The following is a 26,965-nucleotide window of genomic DNA, read 5'->3' on the forward strand; positions in this document are numbered from 1 at the left end:
ACAGTTTTGGCTCTCTGGCTCTCTTACTCTGAAACAGCTTTCTACTTGAGAATATCATTTGATGTCAGACTTAATCTCAGTCTTAATTTTTAATTGCAGAATTGGCATGAAACAAGTTGGAGCAGAAGTTATCTGTTTTTACAGACAGATTTTTGCTCTCATATTTGGCTTTCCAAGTTAAGTATCTGTAATAGGATGTGACCTTGCAGAATTACTGATCCATTACCATTGTGTTTACACAGATTTTTGTCAAGATAATCCAAAAAGACAGTTTGTAACCAATTACAAACCAAAGGCAAATCTGTTATTTCATCTTCAACTGAGCCTGAACAGAATTCTTTAAGTACGTTATTCAATAATGAAGTCTAATCCATATTCAGATTTTTGACACCTACTCAGCTGAAATCAGTATGTGGCTTTACTGAGCCTTTTGAATTGATAGCCTTGGCTAAAAGCATTGCCATAAACCAACTGTGCCACTGCCCAAGCCTTGTTATTGACATACATAAGCTAATGCAGTTTTGTCTTAATATAGGCAAATGCATACACTGCCTCGTAAATCTCCCCTGTGCAATATAAACGATTAAACTTTTGGGTTTGTTGACAGTTGAAGCTGTTGGGAATATTTTTTCCTAAGCATGGTGTTTTGGAGGGATGCTTTTACTTCACTGAAATCAAACTGCTGTTGACATAGAAACCTGAAATTAGAATACTTTTATTTTGTCTCACCAGATACATACTTATAAGACCTGTACTATTTGGTGATATAACAAAGACATTAATATAGATGGGTTGATCACTTATTTTTTGATCACCATCCTTCTACCTAAACTATGTTTATTAGCAAAGATTTCTACCGTCCTTGCCCCTCTTTTCCACAGTTCTTTTTATATCACAAAACAGTATAGAATTAATAACACTGAGCGAGAGAAAAGAGAGCAGAATCAAACTGTTCTTTAATATCTGTGGGAAGAAACAAAGCTTGAAGCTGATGAATGTTTAGTGTCCTAGAAAAGAAATACATGTATATAAGGAAATACAACGTAGGTAACTGGAAAAGAGCAAAGGGATCAAAAAAGGCATTTCGGGAGTGAACATACAAAATGATTAGTAAAACTCCCTTTTGCAGTTACTCAAAAAAGACAAAACTACAACTAATAGATCTTAAAACTGATGAACCACATTCAAATTCCATTCAGATTTATTAAAGGAAAAGTAACTGAAGTAGGCAAATGTTTATTTTTTTTTGGACTTAAATTTATTGGAATTGGAATCATTAATTGGAATCTATTTTTCTTGAAGCTGGCTGCACCTATCTTTTGCTGACTAGTAAAAAGATGACTGTCCCTTGCCCTTTTTCCTATCTATACAGCACCTTTATCTCAGCTGGGATACTTCCTGCAATGAAAGAACATCTGCACTAGAATTTGTTGAGGTTAATTTGTGGAAAATTAATCTGAGATACTGGAATGAAGCTTCTAAGAGATTAGTCCTTCCAGTAGGGAGCAAAACAAAGCTATAAATACCACTTGATAGTTGTCACCAGTACCTGCTAAAAACAGAGTTCCAGAGAACAACCGACAAAGGCAAGTATGTACCCGTAAAATACTTGTCTAAAAAATTTTTAATAATGCATTAATGGACTAGTAGTGTACACCAAATAATTTTTACACCAGTTAGGTAGTATAAAACGTACAAAAACTAAAGTACTAACCTCAAGTATTTTTATGATATCATTTCGAGTTTGAATTCCATGTGGTCTTGCAAACATTTTCATGTTTGCACAACTTTAGTATCTTGAGCTATCCATGTGATTTTAAGTACATATATAAATACTTGTGGGACTGCTTTCTTAGGAAAAGACTCAACCATCTTCAAGGCTGCTATAGAGAATTTAGGTTTCTTCACTACCACTTTTTTGATTATGATACTATGCAGCTATTAACTGTGCTTTCCCCTAGTAGTATATGTTGTCTCTAAGACTGCTGCATTTTTTATGCATGAAGAAATCTTGTATTATACTATATTTCCTCTCTTTTTTTCCTCCCCCCCGCCTTCTCTGCAAAATATTATATTGGAGCTTAAGAGGTCTTAGTGGAGTTTTGATTTTGTTCCTCATCAAAAGAAGTAATCCTTTGCTTGCCTTGCCTGGTATACCCTTTACTGAGCACACGGTTGGCTTGACAGGTGGTTCGTCAGCCAAGTTAAAACTCCTGGATTTTGAAGTCCACCATGAATTAAACTACATGCCAGGGTCTGCAAAGAACATATGTAATGAGTTGTGTTAAATTTAAGTTAGCGTAGCTGCAAGAATGCATTAACTGTAAATTCAGTATGTATTAAAAAAGGGAATCTGGTAATTGCAGAATTGCATTTTGCTTAATCACAGTGCAAGAAAAATAGTGAACAAGACCCTCAGATGTACTATTTCCAGCTCCTGTGCTGATAGGAAACAATTTGTGATCAGTATTTTATTACTTCTTACCTTTACTTCCCTTCTCTACACAAGAATACATGTCAAGTAAGATTTAGAGAGATCTATATTCCCAAACTGACATCTTGATCATGCTTTTCTGTTGACCTTTCCTGTTCCACAGAAGAGACACATCAGTTGAAGGAACTGTGGGCTCTTTCAAGCAGGCTGAATTAAATGAAGAACAAAAACTTCACCCTTTGAAATATGATAACCTTCTGAAGTATTTCAACACAGATTTCCAACTGTTGGTCTTGAACTTTCCACGTAGCAAAAGCAATGCCCACATGAGCAGAAAACACAGCTGAATTTCACCCTTTCAGAAGTGATCTGGCTGTGCTCCAGGAAGTTCTGTACAGTTCGTTCTTTCTTTAGGTTTCAAATAAAAGTATTCATATTAGGTAACAGAATGACTACCAAAATTATATTTGTTTTCCTTTGTTGACCAAAAGGGCACTATTTTTTTTTTTCATCTAGAAAAATCAGTAGAATGTTACCTGGGGAAAAATGCTGAGATAAGTAACTAAGGAACACATCTGGAAACTAAAAAACAAACGTATGAGACTTCTGACCTTGGACTAGCTGCAAAATATGTTCCCAACAGAATTGTCTGTATGCCACTTACACATGTTGTGATAGCGTCCTGTCACAAAACAACAGGAAACAAGAAGGAAAATGATGTTTTTTAATAGCCTGCCACATTTACTTGTGTAAGTCACTGAACTAGGCAGTGTTTTCCATTCCATGCTGGCAACGTTTAATCTGCAAAACAGTATTCAGCTCCAAGCACGGGCTGAGGAGAGCCCAGACAGGAGAGGAAGGTTGATAAGCAGTGAGGAAACCTGACATGTAAGGACAAGTTGATAAAATTGTGTTTGTTTGGTCTAGCAAAGAGGAGACCAGAGAAGCCAGAACAGTCTGGAGCAGAGGTAGCGAACATCCAGTAATGCAACAGCAGGGCTGGCACCAACCCACTCCTCTGTTCTTATGGCTTTATGATCCAGGAGCAGCTCTCAGCCTGGTATTCAGGCAGATTTAAAGGACATTGGGAAGACAATCTCCTCCCCTCCCACACCCAGCACAGTCAGCAATATTCGGGGATTTTTTTTTTTTTTTTTTTTTTTTTTTTATCCACACAACAGCTCTTCCCTAGATGGACTTAACATAAACAACAGTGACATGCTAAGCATTTTCCCTCCATGTGCCCATTAGTTATTTAGGGACCTATTTACGCAAATCACAAGTGCTTAACTAAAGTGATTTCAGGAGCAGTGAAGGTCTTTTTGCTGGGAGTTATATAACATGAATATTCACAACTACGCTGTAACTCAATCAGCATTGACTTCACTACAACCTACCTGGGAATTCACATGCCTCTTTGCAACTCAGCTATCAGGAAGTCAAAATAAGGAAAAGCTGGTTTTGTCTTGCATTTTTTAAGCAATAACAAAGAAAGAGCCCTGAACTTATTCCCATCCTCTAAGTATTCAAGAGAAGAGAGATATGGATTCTGTTTTCATTTATCACATCATTCAAAATCAAAACTAGATAGTTTTCAATTTCATTTTCTGTATGAAATAAATAATAGGGTTAAAAGTTTGATGTGCTCAGCTGGTATACTTAATCTTAATGTGTTTAGTAAGGACAGTTTGGGTTATTTCATTATTAGTATGTCAGTGCAGCAATTTCATTCACTTTTAGCTGGGCTAGGGCATTTCTCTTTTAAAATCTGATAGCAACTCTTGTTTTCTTTGCCCAGACTGGCCACAAGAAATAAAAGCTGTCCTTTCTTGCCTGGTAATCCATAGATTCATCAAGAGAAGATACACACAGGGTAGCTGGGCTTCTCCTGCTTCTGACAGTGCCAATCAGCTGTACCAGTCACTGTGCACACTGATATCTGCAGAGGTCACTGGGGATTTGTTGCTTTAAGGTATACTTGGCTTTGGTTTTCACAGACTTGCTATTTAATAGACAGGCATTTTCTGTTGAACAAAGGAAGTCTGTTTAAAGAACAAAATAAAATATAACTATCAGGATTTCACAGCTGTAATCTTACTGTGCAGTATATCCTGGATTCGACTGCAAGAGCATACGATACAGCTGTCTTCTGCTTGTTTCAGTACAACCACCAAATGCAAAACTTTTTTTTTTTTTTTTTTCTAATGACAAAACTTTAGGGGCATTCATGCTGTGCATTGTTCCAGTATAGGATAACCCAGAAGAACAATTTCTCCAGTGCTACAACATGTCAGCAACAAACTGCAATAAGGACAAACAGAGAGCTGTTGATGTAGTGTGACACTGAGCAACCTACATGATCAATCTAAGTGTGAAGTGAGGATGCTTACAGGACTCTAACCATAAAGTTTGTTGCATGAGACGACACCAATGACCCATCCGAACAATTAACCTGGCCACCTCTTGTACTTTCAACACAAGCAGAGGTCTTCCAAGTTTTCCCACACCAGTGACACTGAGGTAAAAATATCTGCCTGACGCCACAAGCAGTAACGTGACACCCAGGACCAGGAGGTTCAGTCTCTGTTATCATCCAGCCTGAGCTCTGACATATAAGACCAAGTGCTTGCTCTCATTTCACTTTTTACAGATTCATGTCAAAGTAAAGAGCACATCACCAATGCTGCGTTATCAGTGATCATGTCTCATTAAATCAAGGTTACTGGTATTCAACGTGCTCTTAGCTTGTGGGATTTACGCTAAGAAAAAACATACTAAAAAATGCTGGAGAAAAAAAAAAAACAGCAGTAAAGTTTAACAGAATGCAGTAGGTGATCAGGGGGGCTGAAAAGGCTTTTCGTAGCTGTGGGGATCTTGCATAACTTGGGAAAGTCTTGGTAGTTCTTAATTAGTCCACTACAATTTGCTCAGTGGGACACTATGCATCAAGTAGTCAAGAGCCAAGCGTGGAACAAAGGAGCAAAGTGCAAAACACACACAAATAGACTGCTGAGAAATCATTTCTGAGAAGTTAGCAAAGCCAACCATAATTTTAACTTTAGGGCTGAATACCTTCTAATATTATCAAAGAACAAATTAGAAATTGGAACTGTGCTGGCAGACAAAAGACTAAACCCATTAATAGGACTATCCTACTTATTGCAAAGGCAAATGGACTGGCAATAAATCCTCCTGTGTTTCAATAAAATGCAATTTCCTTAATCTTCAAGACTCTCTTAATGTTTAAATGGTTTGCATTCAATTTTTAAGGCTTACTTTTTAATATTGAGGCATATTCTGAAAATCTCATAGAGCATGCAGTCTTGGACAAGTACTCAATAAAACTTCAAAGGGGCTCTGATCTCATATTTGTTAAACAACAGGGTTTTGTTTATTTTACAAGGAAAGCCTATACTATGTAAACTTATGAATTAGAACTTGCATAGTTGTCACTGTTTCCAGATATTTAAAGGAGCACACTTTAGTCTGTTCACTTGTGTTTACATATAAAATGTACTTAATCCAGGTCCGTATGCATAGGCATAATAGTTAATTTGCACAAATTGCATGGAAATTTATACAGAAAAGTCTTTGGATTTACTTTTTAGGAAACTTTACTTTTAAATACAGACCAAATTTGGAGCAAATCTAACTACACAATCCTTCTGAAAAGTCTTGGGAATAAGTGCCTTCCTTACAATCAGTTCACTCAAGAATTTTTCCCAGTGCTGAGAAGTATGCTGGGTGTGTGCTACTTTAACTTCTCTAAATAAAATGAGAGGGAACATTTTATAAAGCATACAAAATTATTTGTATTATACAAACATTTCAAGATAATTCAGTAATAATAAGAAGAGTAAAACTGAAAGCAAAGATGCGCCAGTAGGCTCAGAACTGATGGAGTTGTACTGTAGAACACTGAATTCAGAGTAGCTCTGCTAAGGAACATCTGGTTGAATTTAAATTGCAAAGTTTGTACTCAGCATGTTAAGACAAACAAAATGATGACTTTGGCTTCAGACACTAGTAACAAGCTGCCTGCAAACAGGCTATCAATTTAACTACTACTATTAGACTCTTCCAAGCCTCCATTGTGTCCTCCTTTTTATCAGAGAGATAGGCAGGTACCACAAGGGAAGAAAGTACGTTAGAAAAGGATTGGCAATAACACAAGGGAGGTTGTAACACCGAGAAATTTTGCTGTTTGAAGAAAGACTGAGCGCACATATTAGAAGGGTAAAAGTTGCATTTGATATAAACCACAGATTTCTTCCAACTCACATCCAAAAAAAAAAATTTATCTAAACACTGTGCAACTGGGTTATAAATGCTACCACTTAGGGCTTCATAAGCCAAGCATAATCACACAGCAATTTGGGTCCTAAAACAAGAAATAAGTATTTATTTTTAAGAAACTTCGCAAGGCTACAAATCCCCTGTAGCTTGTTTTTATACATAATCATTTTTACTAGCCTTTAAAACAGACAAGGACAAAGAGCATTACCTTTAAAAATCCTTACAGCTTTTTAAATCCTAGTGAAACTGTGATTCTAACACCGATGTTATTTTCTAAGAAAATGAAGCCAGTGATTCACCCGCTTACACCAGTAAATAGCCAGATCTTTAAAAAGGCATTTTAGCATAGATGAGACAATCTGGCTAGGGTCTCAGATTTGAATGCTTTAGTTGTCTAACAAATAAAGTCAATCTCCTTCTTCAAAAATATATATAACTATGAAGGATCACTTTTTCCAAATAAATCCCCCAAATTAACTGGGGAAAACAGGAAATACTGAACATTCCATTTATTATAGAAAAGATTGCATTAGCAAGGAAAAAAAAATAGACAGCTTGGGGCATTGATCTAAAGAATGTTCAGTAAATAATGGAATCCTTCTTTTTCTGATGATTCGGATTTTTTTGTTTGTTTCTTTTTTCTCCTTGTAAGGTTTTATCGATAACATTTGAAAAAATGTCCATACTTTAGAAGATATCCATCTCTACTTCTGCCTCACAGCATGGAAAGCACTAAAGAAAAAGAGCTTGCAATTATGTGCAACAATGACGTGTATGACCAAATAATAAAATAAAAATGTAATGTAAGAACTTAAGTAAGCACTAAAATTTTGATGAGAGCAGATGAGGCAGTCAAAAAGACAAGATACCTGTAAGGCAATGGAAGCAGACAGAAACTATTAAAAAAAAAAAAAAAAAAAAAGATGAGATGTTGACCCTTATGTTAAAATCTGTTTATAGAAATTGCAGTATTGAGAAAACAAGATTTCTGTAAAAGAAGGCCTAATGTAAATCTTTAAAGTATTTAAATCAGAGTACAGTTGGTTAAGACAAAGCCACATGAGCCATCTCTCTGCTTCTGTTGCTAGAAGGGACATTTTCCATTATCTGTGTCACTTCCTTTTCTCTCTGCTCCTCTACTCCACATTTGTACTCTTGTGATTATGCCAGAAAAAAAATAACCCAAAAAAGTATTGGATTTTACCAGTTTAGTGAGCAGAAGAGCCTCACCAAAGGGGCCAGACAAGTGCTAAAAGACAGTGAAATGAGTAGGAGGAGCTATGCTGTTGGGAGCATGGAAAGATAAATTTAGAAGCCTAAATTTAGACTTTTTTTTTTTTTTTAATTGCCAAGCATTTTGGTACTTCTGATTTGGTCCCTCTGATTTGTAAACAATAGTCACTTTGCTTAAAACACCTATAGAAAAAGTTTGTGTGATGGAAGAAGAAAGTGGCAAAGGATCAGCTAATTTGATTTTGCGAACAAAGTCATTCAACTTTAACCAAAGAAAAGAAACAGAGGCAATTAAATTCATTTTTGGAACTGTTTCTGTTGCTCTCCGGAAAGAATACAGAGTATCTGGCTGACTCTGTGCTGATGGAGATTAAAAAGAATACCTACTTTTAGCACTTACAAACATTGCCATTTCTTAGGCTCTGGCTGAAGCCACAGATTTACTGTCACAAATCATTTTATGATCCCTACAGATAACTCAGATATCCACAGAATGTACATTTCAAAGGAAGCACAGATGTGGTCTCAAGTCTCATTTGGTATGGCAAAAGTTAAAAGGAACCATCATAAGCCTTCAAATGTGTGGCTAGATACAATATCTTCATGAAAGTTAACAGCATAAATTCCATGTAAGTACTACTTACTTAGACAACAGTTTCAACACTGACCTTAAAGCTCAGTACATGCTTGTTCACACTTGTCCTTCCATGAATGAAGTACACAAGGAAAACATTTTTGGGGGACTTATACAGTATGGATGTGCTTAAACTCACCCTGTGCTCCAGGATTAATTTAATAATAAGCAGAAAGCCGACGATCAGACTTCAGATCAATTAGATTTAACAGCAGTTTTTAACTTGTCTCTGTCATGTTCTAAAACCATTTAATGATTATCCTGTAGATTGGGTTTTCTTTAGTCTGATGCAAATTCAATTTTGGTTTGTTTAGGGATATTTAATCTGTTCATTCTTCAAGTTTTTGGAGGGGATTGAATTACATTCCCTACATCACATTTAATGGCAATATTAGTTAGACAAAAAAAGCAGACACGGCAAAACTCACAGACATAAAAAAACTGTTTGATTTAATCCTCACTAGCTAAGAGATGTGATCTTTAGTAAATTGATATCAGATAAAAATCACAGTGAAAACAAAGTAGGTTTGGTTGTGTTTGTTTTTTTTTTGTTTGTTTTAGGTTTTCTCTGCTAGCACTTAAAGAATGTGCAGATCCATACAGATATAACTTACCAAAGGCTGTTTATGGAGGATCAAGAATCAGGCACACTATAGATGTAATCTGTAGCAAGAAGAGAAGAATGTATAAAGTAAAGAGTCCAGATTTACATTTGGCTTATACAGTAACATTGAAGGACTAATTTATAAAATTATGAACCTACTTTGCCATAATGGAAAATCAAATATTTGATTATACTTATTTGATTATAGCAGATTTCAGTACCCAAGGAGGGCCTAAAAGGAAGTTGGAGAGGGACTCTTTATCAGGGAGTTTAGTGGTAATACATGGAGTAATGCCTTTAAACTAAAAGAAGGTAGATTTAGATTACATATGAAGAAGAAATTATTTAATGCCAGGGTGGTGAGGCATTGGAACAGGTTGCCTGGAGAAGCTGTGGATGCTCCATCCCCGGAAGTGTTTACAGCCAGGTTGGATGGGGCTTTGAGCAACCTGGTCTGGTGGAACGTGTCTCTGCTCATGGCAGGGGGGTTGGAATTCAATGATCTTTAAGGTCCCTTCCAACCCAAGCCATTCTATGATTATTGTGAAGTTTGCTTCTGGTCACTTGCAAACACTTCAGGAGTACTTGCAATGGTCTTTACTTACAATAATGTCGTTAGGTCTCTGATACCAACCTCTACAGTTATTACAAGTTTTCACAATTCAAAGGGTGTAGTTCTAATTTGAAATCCTTAAATGGGCATGTTTTCCAATATTTTTTTTTCACGATTATAGAATAAAATGTCATCCTCTGTATTGCCAGCAAATGTCTAATAATTTGTTTTCTATGTCTTTTCAGCTCCTTTCTATTTCTTGTTCCTAAAGGCAAAGGCAACATTCTAATTAGCCGACACTTTGAGTCCATTTTCTGAAGGAATGAATGTTGTCTCCAGCAGATTCAATTTACAAGAGAGCTTTAAAATGTAGTCTAGCATCAATTGAAATCAGCTGCATCTTTTACATTCTCACAGTTCATTTTTGATTAATGTGCAAGACTGACGTCAAGTATGTCTACCTGAAAGATATTGTTAGTACTACAAATAGAGCACTATCAATATTTGTAATTAATGACTAAACACTATTTAAAGCTAAGAATTGCTTTCAGGGTCATATTATCTTTCTAACTGTAATTATTAAGTTTCATATTGTACAAATTTCAGTTATATTCCAGGGATGGCTTCTAGGACTTCTTGTTTTATATCAGTTCTGTATAAAAGGATTGAAAACAAAGAAGTCATTTATCAGGGCTGTTAAACTTCAGAAGAAGGCAGACTGGTTTTGTTCGCTGCTTTACAACATTGTCAGTAGTTTAGGAGGTAATCCATTTAGTGTAGCTATCTCTACATGTACTTGCACAAGACCAAAAACCAACAAAAGCCAAACAAAGAGTAATGAAAGAGTTGAGATTATCAAACTTCTTCAGATTGCAACCTGCAAATGAGAGTTTGCTTTGCCATAGTACTGTATAGTTTGGAAATCAAGTCTACTGTAGCAACCAGGAAGCTTTTTGCCAGTATACGCACATAAAAAGCCAACTAGGAAGAGATTTTCTTTGTTCATTGCTGTTGAAACACAATGTAATGAATATCTGGAGATATAAGAGGGCAGCAGTGCCTTTGTATGCTAATTATCTATGTGACAAAAAAGAGAAAAAAAAAAAACGCCTCTGTCAAACAAGGGAGCCTTGGGAGGAAGTAGCATGGAAATTAGAAATGTAAGCCTCATGGTAACCAAACTGGACTCCACCATTGCATTTACTGCTTATGGGTATTGCAGTACATAGTTTGCTTTTCCCAGTCCTTCTACAGCCTTGTAATTTTTATTTGGCTGAACAGTTTTTATCCTGGTATGTTCGACTGAAAAAAATCTACCTCTGACTCATCTGTTTGAGACTGCAGATAATAATCATTGGCTGGGGGAGGGATAATGAGATTGTTGGGACAGAGACAAAGACCATCACGTCTCCAGAGCCCTGTTGTCTTTTCAGGCACTGACCTTCTCCTTGCCTGGCAAGGAACAGCTGAAGGGGCAGCGAGGAACATCAGGAGGGGGCAGTAGCCTGGAGTTCACTGACTCAGACATGCTAAAACTATTAACCTGATAGAGGAAGGCAAAGATTTCATTACACGAACCTAGATAAGTCTGCTAAATGGCAAATCGCTTACTTACTGTCATTTTCAGAAGCTGCGGGGCATTATTTAATGACAATTTTGCGAGATCCACCTAGATGCACTTCACTGGAGACAAATTTTAGGTGCGGCTGTGCTCCGCTTGAGGACACCAACACGTAAATGGCAGCATTTTAAGGTTTTCCTTCTTATACCCAGAGCCACAATGGCTCGTAGCAGCTGTCCCCCAAACTAATGCCAGGTTTAAAACCTTCGGCTGCCTCAGGCGCCTCATTTTTGGTCAATCTCACGAGACTGAGCCCCGGTGCTGTGTCACCTCAGGGGCTGCGGGGCGGGCCCGGGCCCACCTCCACCTGCCCGGGGGGAGAGGCGGCAGCCGCACGGCTCCTCCAGCGAGCCCCGGGGTTTGCAAAAAGCACCGCTTTCACACCGTCAGCCCTAAACCTCTTCTCCATCTTGCGCCTGAGGGGAAGGAAGGATGGCTTCCAGCCCCGAGGCAAGGAGAAGCCGTCGCCCATTTCGCGCGGGGGCGAGGAGGGCTCGCCACGCTCCTCAGCCGCAGGGCGCGGCGCTGCTGAAGCAACCCCGGAGGGGTCGGAGGGGGAGGCCGGGCCCTCCGGCGGCTCCCCCGGGCGAGGCGAGGCGAGGGGAGGCGAGGCGAGGAGGGAGGGAAGCAGCCGCGGTTTCCTGCCGGGGAGGGGAGGAAGGCGGCGGCGGCGGAGGGCGCGGGGCCGCGGGGCGGAGCGGCCGCCATCAAGCGGAGTGTGGCAAGGAGCGAGCATCCCCGGGGCACGCCGCAGCGGGGCCATCAGGAGAGGAGGTAACGGGGGCAGCAGCACCGCTACAGCCGCCAGGAGCCGGCGGGGGACGAGCCGGGAGACCCCCGGGGTAGGCACGGTGGGGAGGCGCCGGCTCCCTCCCGCCTTGGGAGGCAGCGCGGTGAGGGTGGGGGCCTCGCCGGCAGCACCCGCGGTCGGCTGCAGGTGTGCGGTGGTGGGAAGCTGCCCCGTGTTTCTTGTTATTATTTATTATTATTATTTTTAACGGCAGCACCTGAGGGGTGTGCGTGTGTGTGAGGGGCGCCCTCAGCTCCGCCTGGCCTCCGGTTCCGGAGCCGGCCGGCGCCTCTGTCATGAGGCGCCTCTGCCCTGAGGCGCGTGGCCGCGGGAAGAAGGAAAAAAAAAAGAAAAAAAAAAAAAAAAGAATTTGTCTTATTTTATCAAAAAAACAACTGCTGGGGGAGGAAGGAGCGACCGGGACGAAGCGGCCCCGAGCCGGGCTCGTCACGCCAGCCGTGGGCAGCCCCCGGGGTGGCTTTGCCGAGCCCTGAGTTGGTTTTATTTGTTTTATTTTTATATTTCGTCTCGCTGCAGGCGAACACCGGGCTCGGAGCTCAGGTTGGGTCAGAATAGGGTGTTTTTGGGACAGGCACATGTGATAATGGCTGCTCTGCAGCCAGCCGCCACAGGAACTTAGGTGTCATAGTGTAATGCCTCCGGGCAAGCATGTGTAAGGTACTGGGTTTGATTGTTTGTGTGATTATTGTTATTATTTTTCAAACTATTATTTTTGAAGAAAAGTGCTTTAAGGCGTGCATTAAGAAATGCCTTAGGTGACTAAGTTACAGCTAAAGAGTATGTATGTGTAGATGCGTAGTTGTGTGCCATCTGACTTTACTCTCCCTGTTTTGAGAGGTTTCCACTTTTGTGCACCACCATAAAAATCAGATAAATGATTCAAACAGACTCAGTCATGGCCTGGCTTTACCTGAGGCTGATTCTGTGTGTTTCTCTAGATCTTTCTCCAGTTGTAGCTGCCTTGAGTGCTCGCTTCTATCTGAAGACAGTTTACCAGAAAGTCCCTACTTGTAAGCTTAATTCTAATTTTTGCCTTGGAAATATAAACTAGAAGTGTGTGAGGGACATAGTAGCATGTTATTTTCCACTTGTAGCTAGTACAGTTCCCTACCTTCAAAGTAACTTGGCTTAAAGTCTATTACTGAGGTGGATTTGACTAGGATTAGTAGTACTTCAGTAAATTTTGAAAAGTTGCTAAGATGTACATATCCAAGATGTACAAGGATACCTGCCTGTGAGCAGGTTGTGAGTTTTCACTCATATAATGTTTGAAGCCTTTTTCAGGATTTGTCAGAACATGTGTGCAGTGTTGCTGAATTTCTCCTGTGCAGGTGTGTCCCACGTGCGTACAGTCAGGATTTACTGCCATCACTGATAGAAGGTGAAGTGGATAATTGACCTAGAAACTTCTCTTTCATATCTGTTCATATGATAAACACACCTCAACCTTTCTTACAAATGGATGTTACAGGCAGTTTTATTTGATCAAAGGTTTATGCTGTTTTTTACAGTGATAAAGATGATTTGCATAGGGGAGCATGCAAGACTTGGCTGAACAGGTTAAATCTTTGCATTGGGAACTGCTTTTGGTACAAGGACTTCCTGTCTGCTAACCATGTGTGACAGGGAAGTGATTTTTCTCTCATCAGAAACAAGAGCCATACTAGACAGACTAAACCTTTCCCATCTAAATTGTTAGACTATGAGGTGCCTAAATACATACGCTGCAAGGAATAGGCATTTCTGGGACTTCCAACCTTTGCTCTGTTGGTGCTTAACTCCCTGAAGACATTTATGCTGTTTGCCTGTGTAGGGCAGTCTTGACTCTTACTCAAAGGACCAATCGTTAAGAAAAAGGAGTTTTACAGCTGGGATAAGTGAATAGTCAAAGTATTTATGTAAGGTTGTGTTATAACAAGGGTTGCTGCATGCAGACAAGACTACTGCAGAAGACAGAGGCAGGAATACTGGAAATTTCTGCTAATGAGCAGGTATTGTATGTGAGTATTTGGTATTTGACATCTGCTCACAGGTTCAGTCCCTGCTGAACAAATGCCAGACCAGCTGCTGTCCTTGCTGAGGAAGGGAGAGGGAATCTTCCTCTTTCCCTCTTCTAAAGGAAGGCCACCTTGTAATGCAGTGTTAGTATTTCATTATAAGCGCATATTAACTTTCATTAGTTCCTTTGCTATGTGGGCAATGCGTTGCAGACCTTATCAGCATTTTTGGTGAGACAATGAAGTGATCTTAGCTTCAGGTCACTCTGTCCCGGTCTTATACTGAAGCTGTCTATATCAACAGCAGTGTCATTTCAGTAGAAATCCTATGCATATCAGCAAAAAGATTCCTCACAGCTGCAACCATCAGCAAAAACAAGAGGTTAAGACTTTGTATTGCACAAGGGTGAGTGATGAGGAAACACACGTGTTAGCTTGTGTGAAGTCATAAGCTCGCATTAGCCTTAGCAGTCCTATGGCAGGGCTTTGGCAGCATTAGAGTTCTAACTGTTTCGAGCTGGAATATTTCAGAATTGTTGCATGTTAAAAGATATTATGCTATTCCTCCCTGGTTCTTCACTTCCAAGCCTATCTTCTGTTTGCACAAAACCATCGGCCTTTTGCCAGAATCATGGATTCAATTTTTCTGTAGTTGTTTTTAAAGTTTCAAATCTTGATGTAACTTCAGTTTTCTCCAGTTTCTTCTGCCCTCTCTCTTCCTTTTAGGTGGTTTTAGTTCCAGTTAAGTGAAGTATTTGTAGAAGAAAACAAAACAAACAAACAAAAACCCTGCCAGTAGTTCTGTTTCTGTCATAGAGGTAGTGCAATGAGACATGTGACTCAGGCAAATAAGCAATTCCTGCCCTGAAGGCTTTAAGGCTAAAACAAGCAAGGTTAGAGAAGAGAATGAAATGCCAAATCCTGAGTGAGCTGTTGTGCACACCTTCATGAAAACCTGAGTTTTTGTTGGCAGAGACCCAAAGCTGGGAATAACAAAAGCAGATTCAGAGAGGGAGAGAGGGAAAGGGAGTACTGGGGGGAAAAGTATGTAAAACTGGGAGGATATTGTGGTTGCTCCTTCATGGGTAGGGTAAAATAGGACAAACAACTGTCAAGGTCATCAGTAACAAAACTGTATAGAACTGCAGTCATGTGCTGCTAATTGAGATGGACGCATTTGAATCAAATCCTCAGAATGTCTGAGAATTCAGAGTAGTGTCTGTGCTCCTGAACAAGTTGTACTGTGAAAGGTATTCCGGGAAGATATGAGAGTGATGATTAGGGTATGTGGTGTAAGAAACCATAAAGCTGTGCACTTATCACCAAAATGAGATCTTATATCAGTGAGTCAATTCTTAACATAATACTTGATTTTATTCTCCAGCTGGATAGCTTGGTGATGACTGGAATATTTTCAAAATAGCAGTCAGATACCGTAACAATAGCTATAGTACTTTTATTTTTCCCACCAGGATTTCTTCAGTGATTTGCCTTCGGGAATACATTAGCAGCTAGTGTCCTGTGTGAGTCAAAGCAGAAATGAAAAGCCTCAAGTGAAATGCTATTTTTGCTGGTGACAAGTGCTTGTTAAATCTGCTTCTGGTCAAGTTAGTCATCAAGACACCTGCTTTGATTACTCGCCTTGCTGTTTTAGACATTTATACTTTCTGATGATTGAATCAGATTTGTATTTGGTTATGATACTAATAATTTGCGTTACACAGTTATAACTGAACCTTCTCTTTTAAAGCAAACCAAATAATCTCACCAGTTTACAGGCCACATGGCTTTTTGAAGGCTTGACTGTTACACCAGTAACAGAAAAACAATCAGCCTGTGGTTGCGAATGCGTTTGGCGGAAGCGATGGAAGGTAGGTGGGTAGGTACGGAGAGTAACCAAGTAGAAGAGTAAATAACAAGGAGGACCGGCAACAACTGGGGAGCTGAACTTGCTTTCATTTTTCCTTGCAGTTTGGGGCACGCTCATCTGTGAAAACTGTGTGGATCCCTCTCTGCTAATTACTTTAATTCAGGTGGAGATGCCTCATTATAGCACTCCAGTTAAGCTCAGAAATAGCAGTTTCTAGAAAGTTGGAAAGTTTTAGTCCGACTAGAAGTGTGAAATTTGAGGGCACGTGATATGACACGAGATAAGATGTTGGCTCATGTATAAACTTGATAAAATACATACTTGCTAAACATCTTTAGAGTGTGTTTTTTCTGAAATACTGAGGGGAAAATAAATCAGAAGGCATTCGGCTAAATGGATTGAGGATCTCATATTATTTAAAAGAACACAGTCTCTATTTCAGTATGAAAAAAGCTAAAACATTCATAGGAGTTGGAGGTAAATGATGTAATATGGTTTGGTAAATGATTTGTGTGCCATTTCTGTAGAAGATACTTTTCTATTGGTTGAAAATAACCTTTATCCTTTTAAGATATTAAAAACTATTGAAGTTAGGCAATGTCAAGCCAGGTTTCCTATACTGCAGTATACGGATGTCAGCTAATTAATAAAGGAGGAGTATGATTATTAAGTTTTCCATCCAGGAGAGTGTTCTTCTAACTGCATGAACAAAACTTTGTGTGTTTGTGTGTTACTAGATGCAGAGATACATTAATTGCATACTGTTCTATCATAAATGGCTGAAGCATACGCTGGAGGTTTAATGAGTTTGCAGTGTAGGTTGGTTTCCATATAAGACTGCTCTGTGAATAGATTTCTTATAATATACACTATATAATAATATAATATACACTACATAATGTGCCTCATCCAGAATTACTGCTAATTATCAATGTATTCTTGTACTAGTAAATGTTATTAGCAGTAACTTTTTGAGAGGCATGGGAGAACTTCCTGGACCCTTGAGAAGCAGGTGGTTCTTTTCCAAAAAGTCAATTCTGAAGCAAAGGAGAATGTTTGCTTTGCTTCTGTTCTCTTAGGTACTCCTAAATACAGTCACTAGTGGAGAAATTTGGACTGGAACTACTGTGTTTTTTCATGGACAGCTTGCACTCTTAGATAATGCCAAGAAATGAGACAGTGGGAAATGGGAACAGAGTTTCTTGGAGGAGATGGGTGGGAAGTCAAACTGTGTTATGAAATATAAACCAGCAGTTAGATGAAGGGGATTTTGGAGTAAGTACGTCTTCGTATTGCCCTTGGTTAAGAGTCCACAGTGTGTTAATAGAACATGCAGTCATGTTACCGGATCACTCATAACTTACCTGTGGAGGAATAATGATTTGATTAGTTTGTTAGTACTGCAGTAAACCTATGTTCATGCTTCAAACTTCCAGCTTGGTCTTAAAATGCTTTTTCTTTTTTGTTACCTCATTTTGGTTCTGTCTGTTCTTTTGTCCTTTTCAACCTTACAGTTCCCAAATTCTGTTCTTCTACCTTTTTTCCTCCCTCTGTTTTTCTGAAAGGCAGAAATTCCGTTCTTTGAGTTATACTAGAATTTGTGTAATACTGTCTGTATATAGGTTTTTTGTTTGTTTGTTTAACTATGCATGGATTTCCCTTTGTGGAAAAACATGAAATAACAAAAGAGGGTTTCACATAGGGTAAAAGGTGAAAAGAAGCCTTGATGATAAAGTTATAGGATAAAATAATTTATAATGATTTCATCTGTCTGTTTTGCTTTAGATTGTGATTTGGAGTCGTGGAGAATTCATAGCCTTTCCACAATGGGAGAAAGGACAGATTGTGCTAAGTCTCATAGCTCACTGGCTGAATACAGCCCCATCAATAAATCAGACAAGACCGATCCCAATGACAACTCTGAAATGCAGGATGGAAACCAAAATACAATGCAACTGAAGAAAGAAATATCTCTGATAAATGGGATAAGCCTTATAGTAGGCAACATGATTGGTTCAGGTATCTTTGTCTCTCCCAAAGGAGTTCTCATCTACAGCAAATCTTATGGATTGTCTCTAGTAATTTGGGCAATTGGAGGGATCTTTTCAGTCTTTGGAGCTCTCTGCTATGCTGAACTTGGAACCACTATTACAAAGTCTGGAGCCAGCTATGCATACATCTTGGAGTCTTTTGGGAGCTTCATTGCTTTTATTCGTTTGTGGACCTCACTCCTAATTGTTGAGCCAACGAGCCAGGCGGTTATTGCAATCACCTTTGCTAACTACATAGTTCAACCTTTCTTCCCATCTTGTGATCCTCCGTACATTGCTTGTCGGCTCATAGCAGCTGCTTGTGAATGTAAGTATTTCTTGAAACTTACTATGCTATTTTTTTATTTTTTTTTACAGTTGAGCTTTATTTTGTTACATACTGAAACAATTTGAGTTACAGTTAGGAAAACAACAACTTCCAGTTGATGAATAATTTAAAAGTATTAGTCTGTGAACTGATATTTTCTCATTCAGAAGCAAAACAGTGTTTAACTCTTCCAAGTTGACTTAACATGGGAAAAACAAAGAAAAAAGTTGGTTTTCCTTCAGAGAGGTAGATTAAATCAAACCCCAAGGTACTCTTGGTGTAGTCTAAGAGTTGTTGCAGAATGGCTCTTATGCTATGAATTCTGCTGTAACTTATTTTTCAATAACTCCTCAATGTAGACATGAAGTAATTACTCTCGTAGCGTTTCAGGAGATCATTAGGTCAAGATTATTCTTCATGCTTATGATTAACAATACCACCATGAAGCTGTACCTGTTGTGAAGAGTTTTGAGGAGGAAATGTTTGTGATCAGATACCTCCTTGGGCTGTCAACAAAGAGGAACAACATCAAACTGTCCGTGTCCTTCAAATCAGGACTGTTCTGCATTGAAAGAATGAAAATCTATGATTGTGCTGTGTGTGTCTTGATTTTAGGTATTTCTATCGAGAGTATTTCTATACGTATTTTTATTTCCCAGTACACAGTCAAAAATATCTTTCAGCAAGTCTATAAGGTAGTCCTTTGTCAGGTACTGTGCAGTCTCACCATGTGCTGTGGAGCCTGCCCACGCTGTCAACTTGAGGAGTTCTTATTATAAAGCTAATAGGGCACTTGAGTTTTCTTACTTCCATCAACATGCTACAGAAGGGTGATGTGCTGCTCCTACTTGCCTCCTTTCTGAGGCAACAGGGAGCCTGTAAAGTAGTTGTAATGTTCCGTGTGCAGTTGTCTGTGTGTGCTTCAAATATTTGACCTCTATAATTAGTTGTAAACACTATAGCTCCCCTTTCAATTTTGTGGATTAATTTGTTATTGTTGGGAAAGCACTAATGTGGGCAAAAGGGTCCAAGTAGTGGGGAGAACAATCACAGACTTCTTCCAAAAATATGTGTGAGCTTACTCAGCTCTACTCCTTTCCTCTCCTCCCCCCGTCCCAAATGTGGATCACATTTTGTTGTGACAGCTTCAGGGCAGAAATGAGGGACCTGTAACATCATGTTCACATTCCTTAACCAGATACTGTCCCAAGGTGTCCTGGTTTGTTGCTAATAGAGGAAATTTAGCACTTTTTTTTTTTTTTTCCTAAGTGGAGGCAAGGTCACCACCATGGGGATGAAAGACTGACTTCAACAGTTTGTTTTGTGGTTTAAATGCCTGTTCTGCCCTCTTTAGGCTTCAGTGCTGAGAATCACCCCTGCTCTTCAACTTCATGTAGCTGTTGCTGCTAAAACCTACACTTCTCCCTGGCAGGGCTGTGTCAGTCCTCACCCATGGATAAGGTTAAAACTTTATTAATGAAGCTGCTGGGAGTGGAAACCTGAACACTGGTTAGGTATAGCTTATATACCAAACCCGGGATTGTTGTGGTGTTCTATTTTTTTGTTTGTTTTTAACTGTAGTGATAATACTAGATCTTATGTGAGATCCATCTTGGTGTTACACAGCACGGCTTTGTCATTCATTTTGGAAACAGGGGTAGCACCTGGCACTGCAGACCTAAACTTGGGAGTTCTCAGCAACTTCAAGAAGCTAAATTATGTAATTTTTGAGGATTAATATTAAATTTATATTTTAATTTGATATTCTAAAAAATTGAGGGAAACATGAAAGTATAATTTCAGTACGAGAGAGGACATTGCTTGTTCAGATTCTTGTTTGTCTTCTTTTGTTGATATCATTTTTAAAGATACCAGAGACAGCATAGCATTTCACCTGGAGACCAAACACTAACTCAGTGAAGTAAGAGTTAATAACAGTTGCTCCCAATTGAAAGTTGCTTAAAATTATTTTAATGTTCAGATACACCCTGTGAGCAACTACTCCATGGATAATACCAGTCATTACCACTGAACAGCAGAGACCATGCAGAGTTGTTTTTTTCCCCAGGGTTCTTTGGGAGCTGGCAGTCCTGACTTTTGAAATTTGATACAACTGTTTTTGTTCCCCTCATCTTGCCAAGGTCTGTGGAATCTTGTTCAGCCGTTCGACTTGGCCAGATTTTCTAGTATACTAGTAGCAGTAACGAGATCATTACCTTCCTTTTGTTATGGTTTAAATGATTACTCTTTTTTTTTGGTAACTGTGTTAAGTGCATTTATATCTTAATAGTATCACATTTTTCTTGGATTATGGGAGAGGAAATAATTTATCACATCTCTTCATTTAATTTTGATTTGCTAATATCTTCTTACTCAAGTTGAATTTTTATGTGTATGCATTTTAATAATACATAGTACAAGAAACTTGTACAGAAATGAAAACTACAGTGCAAGATAACCACACTTTTACTAGCTAGTGGAAGCATTGAGAATTGGAGAAAATAGTTAAGCTTTGGGGTTGAAATCAATACTGTAATGATAATCTGGATAAGAGAAATATTCCTTCACTAAGTGTTTTATAGAATAAATGACGCTGAAGGTACTGAATCCTGGTGAATATTCAGTATTTGAGTACAGGCAAAGATTGTCTGGCTGCCTCTCCACTTGATAATGCAAAGTGTTGAGAGTCACAGGAACAATGTATTTGAACAGTAGCATGAAAAGTCTTTCTAGGGGAAGTTGATCATATGAGTAAGTTTAGTCAGCCCGTTAGGCAAATGCTTATGAAATCTGGTAGTCTCCCTTCAGTTCCCATTTCAGTCTTGTGAAATAGGTCTGACACTGATCTATTTGGGGCTAGAGGGAGGAATGTACTTTAAATACACGTTACTTACCACCAATTTTTAAAAATCATAGAATCCTAGCATGGTTTGGGTTGAAATTAAAGGAACATCTAGTTCCAAACCCCTGCCATAATGTTGCGTTAGATTTAGGCCACGTTGTCTGGTCAGATCCGTTCTAGCCTCGTGTTAATACAGTATAATCAAACTGGACAAGAATAATGAGTTGTTTGGGACCCTGTGCAGTATTTTAAATCATCTGTGGATGTTGAGCTGATCCCCAGACTAACAAGGAAGAGGAAAAAACCTTTTAAAGCACTATTTAAAATGTTTACCTAAAGGGATTTCTAGGTAATCTTTCATTTAGCAGAACAGTATTGGTAAATTGAACCTAATAGTTTCATTATAATAGTTTCTTTAGCTTTGGTATAGCTGCAGAATGCATCTGTTGAGGAGTAACATGAGAAAATGTTCTTGTAATCAGAGGACCACTGATGTGGGGGAGGTCTTTCCTTCCCTCTTTTGACATGGTATGTATTATGAGCCTTTAGCGTATCAATTTCCTGCTGTTCTGTTTGAACCAGTTTTCACTACCAGTGTACCGTGACACTGCTTAGGTTAACCAAACTATTAGTGTAACAGGTAAGTGCGCATTAGGATTATCGTAGAAAATCTCTGAAAAATGAATTAAATTGAATATTGTTCCAATTGTCTTCTCATTTTTCTCTTTTTTTTTTTTCTTTTCCACCCCCCCCCCCCCCCCACACACACACTTTCCCTCTAGGTCTTCTAACATTTATAAACTGTGCCTACGTTAAATGGGGAACACGAGTGCAGGATATATTTACTTACGCTAAAGTTGCTGCTCTTATTGCCATCATCGTAACTGGACTTGTTAAAATATGCCAGGGTAAGCATCTAAACTTAAAGCAAAGGTTTGTACTTATCAGTTAAACTGAAACAGTGGTCTAGAGACTGTAAAACACCTCTTTATATGTGTTATCAGATGTCTCAGTACAAGCATAATACAGCCACCATGAAATCATTAATGTTAAGTATTATCCTGATTTTATATCACAGGTAGCAATCCTATCTCAGTTGACTTTGAGCTAAGTAAAAGAAAAGTGATTGCTCAGCCATGTTGTGCAATTTATTGCCCAGAGTATGGAATAATAAGGGAAATGAAAGCAGCAAAACACAGTGCTAGCAAAATATGACATGTGAGGAGAAAGCTGTAAATTCCTATGAAAGAAATCTCTAAGGTCAACTGAGCGTTGTTTTTGCAAAATGAATTTTGTGCAGGTCTGAAAGTGATTGAACCTAAAGTAAAAATAGATTTTTAAGAAGGTGTAAGCAGATTTGCATAACAGGAGCTGCTCCCCCTCCCCCCCCCTTTTTTTTTTTTTCTTCCCCCTCAAATCCTGAGCTCTGTTACAGCTTTTGAAAATTAGGAAGTTGCTGTCGTTGAGGATTTTGTGTGTTAGGCATTGTGCCTTCACGTTCAAGGAGAAGAGTTCAGAATTCTAAATTTTATTCTTACCCTTTCCTTTGGGGAGGATTTATTGGTGTGCTAGCTTAAAAATAAAAATTATCCTGCTTTCAAAGCTGCCACGCTTTTTTTTTTTTTTCCTGTCTATCTGGCAATTTGTGTCCTTTGCTCTAAGCAGTTATTGTTGAAAGTCCACGAACAAAGTGATTACTGTGAATGGAACAAGAACATGCATACGTGAGCACCTTGCCAGCGTTCATCCCTCAGCATGTCTGCCCCATCTCTTGTTTTCTAGATACTGAGCTTGTTTCCCTGCCTACTTCCTTGACAGTGTCACCCTTCTCTGTTCCTGAGTCAGCAGTTACTCTGCCTACATCTGTGCCAAGGGAATAGCAATGTCCAGTTAGGATAGAAAGCAGGGAAGAGAAAGATGAAAAGATAGGCTAGAGGCCTCAAATACTTGCCTGTTCAGCTTTGATGAAGTCTAAACATTTCAGGATGCATAGCGCAGGGCACGTTTTCGAATTGCTTAATAAGTCACCTTATTATGTAAAATAAACTGAATGTATAAAACTGCCACGATGAGTATGTTTTGACCTGCTGGAAGTCAACAGGTTGACTTGCTGGTAGTCAAAAGATAACATACGTTCTCACAAATACCAGTGTAAAAAATACTTTCCCTCCTAGCTTGTCAAAATTTAATCTCAACAATACTTTATGTTCTGTTTATTATCTATTTTTGGTAGCTAAAACTTAGATACCTGCTTTTATATGTATTTAGTCGTAGTTATCTAAAATCCTCTGTAATCTTTTTTCTATGCATAAGCTAAATGATTGAAAATTTAGAAGGATATATAGCAGGAATGAAAGGATTATTTCATGAATGTTACTCAAAACCATCCTTAGCATGAGTATAGTCGCTGCCAGCTGTTTGTAGCTCAGTCTGAACTTAATGTTCCTAAATTTTTGTGCCATTATTGGCGCAAAGGTGTTTAGGTAGATCAGTATCATCCAGAGAGCGTAACTTTTAGTAGTTTAAGTACTATGCTTATTGTCATGGCTGAAGCACAGAGCAGAAACAGAAAAAGGGATTAATAAGCAGCTTTGTAGGATTTAAGGCTTCTGGGTTCTTGTGTTTGTGTGTCACACTGGAAAGAATTACTTGCTCTGTTTTATTTTCCTGTATTTCATTGTGTCTCCTCCACATACAGGATATTCATCGCACTTCGAGAACTCTTTTGAAGGATCCTCTTTTGATATTGGGGACATTTCCCTCGCGCTCTATTCTGCATTGTTCTCTTACTCTGGTTGGGATACGCTCAATTTTGTAACTGAAGAGATCAAAAACCCAGAAAGGTAAAAGATGTGAGCTTTCTGAACCTGGATAGTTCCCAGTTGCTCATTTTGTCTTTGTCTTTTGCTCATGAGTTCTGAACCTACACAGAAATAATTAAAAGTACTCCATACTCAGATGGCAAGGCCATGAACAATCACCAGTCAAGAATTAATAGCTTTAAACTTCATTAAGAGATTCAAAAAAGTTGTACGAATAGACGAGTCTAGCTGATTGCAGGATGCCATGTTCAGTGCTTGATAAGCTTTCAGTTCAAGTTATTGCGTACTACCCATTGCAAAAGGTGTTAATATTGCAGTGTAGCATTTCCATAAGTGTCCGTGAAGTGCTTATCAGTGGAATAACTCTGATGTCTCATATTTAAGAAGGTTATCTTTTCCATTAATTTATGCTGTAAAAGTGTGACTGACTACACTTATCTTCTTCAGTAGTGAGCCTGTAAGCAGACACCTTTATGTTAAAAATAGAATCCCATTTGATTATTTTTGCTCCCTATTATAAGCAACAGCTCAGATTGCTACAAGAGAAAGATAAAGGATGGAAGAGAGTGTTTTTTTAATTCTCCCCTATGATTTGGCTTTTGCATTTTCTTCTGTGCTATACATTTATTTAACCAGTACGGTTGTCTATTAAAAAGATAAAATTCAAGTATTTTTCACTTCAAAAATAGCAATTTTTAGTCAGACTGAATTTCAGGTTGATGGTGTTCCCTCTGATTGCCGTGTAAAGGTTTGTTGTACTTGTAATCAGAAGATATACATACATGTTGTTTGCATCAGTCATTTAGTCCTTAAAATGTTTGCTTGTTTGTTTTCTCTGCAGAATGGGCTTCCCGTTCCCATTTGCTATTTATAAGCATTAGTTCCTTACACAACCTTCATTCTTCGTAACAGTGAAGTTCAAATTCCAGCTTTCTACGTTACTCTTGTATTTTTGGGAATAATGAGATATTCCAGACTTCGGTGGAAATATTTTCAAAAACACCGCTTTCTCCCATTGATCCATAGTCTCCTCATGCTTGTCCTGTCAAAGCTGTAATCCACAGGTTAAATTTGAAATTGTCCAGAACTCCCTATTACAAATTTACAGGTTTATTTGTTGGGGGTGATGGTGGTGGTGATAGGGGGAGGAGGACTTTACTGTTTCCACAGAAAAAATTGATGGCTTTTCCATGAGGAAAAACTGAACAGGCAGTGATCTTCAGCCTGGGAAAGAGGCTGGAGGGGGGAATGATTTAATTGGGGGAAGAGGGGCATGATAGAGGTATTTAGAACAAACAAAAACAAGCAAAACAAGAGAGGCACAGAGAAAGTATGAAAAAATCACCCCAACCCATCCCACACAAACTGAAGCTGTCGCGTGAAGCTAGCAAGAGCCAGGTTCAAAAGAAAGGGAAGTGGTTTTTCATACAAGGGAGGAGTGAGCATGCAGGAAGAGACCAGATGGCTTTTTGGAAGAGAAATTCAAACAAATTTAAGCAAAAGTTTAAAGTGTGTTCTTTCAAGAACTCTCATTTCTCAGGAAATATCTGGGTGTTCTCAGAGATTTGCCTGCGATTTATAAACTCCCAGTTCTGGATTAAATCTTACCTATTTACAGCTAAGGTTTGGTTTTCACATCACTCTAGATTTTTGTATTACTAGCAAACATAGAAGAATATGCCACATGTAGAGATTGACAACACTGAGGCAATTTCGGATCTCAGCCTTCTGCAGATAATTATAGAATAATTTAGGTCGGAGAAGACCTTCAAGATCATTAACTCTAACCATTCACTGAACACTACAAGTCCACTGCTAAACCATGTACCTGTGCACCAATAATAAGCATCCCAATTCATTTATTTTCTGCTGTGATGAGTGCAGATGAGATGATCATGGTTATGCTCTGGTTTTAGGTCTCCCTGGTAGAACAACAGCAGCATTCTCCAGGGTGAATAAAGGCAGAAGCTTGAAGCTCTGAGCCTTCGGGTTCTGTGGTGCTATGGTGATTAACAGTATAGGAAATAATGTAAGGCATGTGAATCTGAAGGCAGTAGTCACTGATCTGGAAACTCTGAAGACAGGGCCTTGAAGAGCATTTATTTAGAATCCCCTTTTACAGATAACTTAGGTTTAGAGTTATTGCAATAGATTTCTATTTTGTTCTGGTATTCTGTATTAGAATTTCCAGTTTTGAAAGAAACCCAAGCCTTCCAGAGATACCTATTTTGAAATCTTTATTCTGTCTTCATACATTTCATCTCTAAGATAAAGGAAGCAAGTAAATAAGGCAGTTCTATTATTAATGGAGTTTTTTCCTGGGTTGTGGGTTTTCTTTTCTTACTTGTTTTACAGGAACTTGCCGCTGGCCATTGCAGTGTCTATGCCAATTGTGACTGTTATCTACATCATGACCAATGTTGCTTACTATACAGTGCTGGATGTTCGAGCTGTTCTTTCTAGTGATGCTGTGGCAGTGGTAAGTTGAGCATGTAGCATTTTGCTGTGTAACTCACTTTTCCCATTTTAGAGATGTATTCCTCAAAGAGGAACAAATTAGGGAAAAAATCCTTAATTTCTTACAGTACTTCACCAAATACGGAAGAACAGAAAGACTCACCATGAATAATTAAATCTTAAATAGAAAAGTAGCTAATGAAATTATATATAATAATTGTGTATTATCAGATTTATTAAAATAGCACAGATATGACTTGTTAGATTCTTTGCATAATACATTAACTAGACTTGTGTGCTTAGAGCTGATTATAAATTAGACTTACTAGTGCATAATAGTTGGCTCTGTTCCTTCATGCTGCAGTATTTGATAAGTTCAGTGTTCTGTTGAGGTAGTCATTGGTGTGATGCATATTTATAGAGAGATGTGTTG

At 38.7% G+C, this 26,965-nt stretch overlaps 1 protein-coding gene and 1 long non-coding RNA gene across 5 annotated transcripts in view; one reads left to right on the plus strand and one right to left on the minus strand.

Annotated features, from left to right (window-relative positions):
- Positions 1-11,559, minus strand: part of LOC311443439 — a 56,376-nt gene extending 44,817 nt beyond the window's left edge. The window contains exons 1-2 of the long non-coding RNA XR_014697274.1: positions 11,370-11,559; positions 9,212-9,260 (exon numbers count right to left, since the gene is read on the minus strand). This is a non-coding gene — a long non-coding RNA (uncharacterized lncRNA). The remainder of the gene's footprint in view (positions 1-9,211; positions 9,261-11,369) is intronic.
- SLC7A6 (solute carrier family 7 member 6) overlaps positions 11,549-26,965 on the plus strand; it is a 30,596-nt gene continuing 15,179 nt past the window's right edge. Inside the window, exons 1-5 of one of the 4 annotated variants that reach the window (XM_084533586.1) lie at positions 11,549-11,825; positions 17,839-18,411; positions 22,036-22,161; positions 23,952-24,096; positions 26,431-26,554. In XM_084533586.1, the coding sequence (XP_084389712.1) occupies positions 11,564-11,825; positions 17,839-18,411; positions 22,036-22,161; positions 23,952-24,096; positions 26,431-26,554 (1,230 nt within the window). In that variant the 5' untranslated portion in view covers positions 11,549-11,563. Of the gene's footprint in view, positions 11,826-11,999; positions 12,218-13,066; positions 13,197-17,838; positions 18,412-22,035; positions 22,162-23,951; positions 24,097-26,430; positions 26,555-26,965 lie in introns of those variants that run through there. The other 3 variants (XM_084533588.1, XM_084533589.1, XM_084533587.1) reach the window with 3 other exon arrangements.

This window comes from Aythya ferina (assembly GCF_964211825.1).
Source record: "Aythya ferina genome assembly, chromosome: 12".
NCBI classification, from domain to species: Eukaryota; Metazoa; Chordata; class Aves; order Anseriformes; family Anatidae; genus Aythya; species Aythya ferina.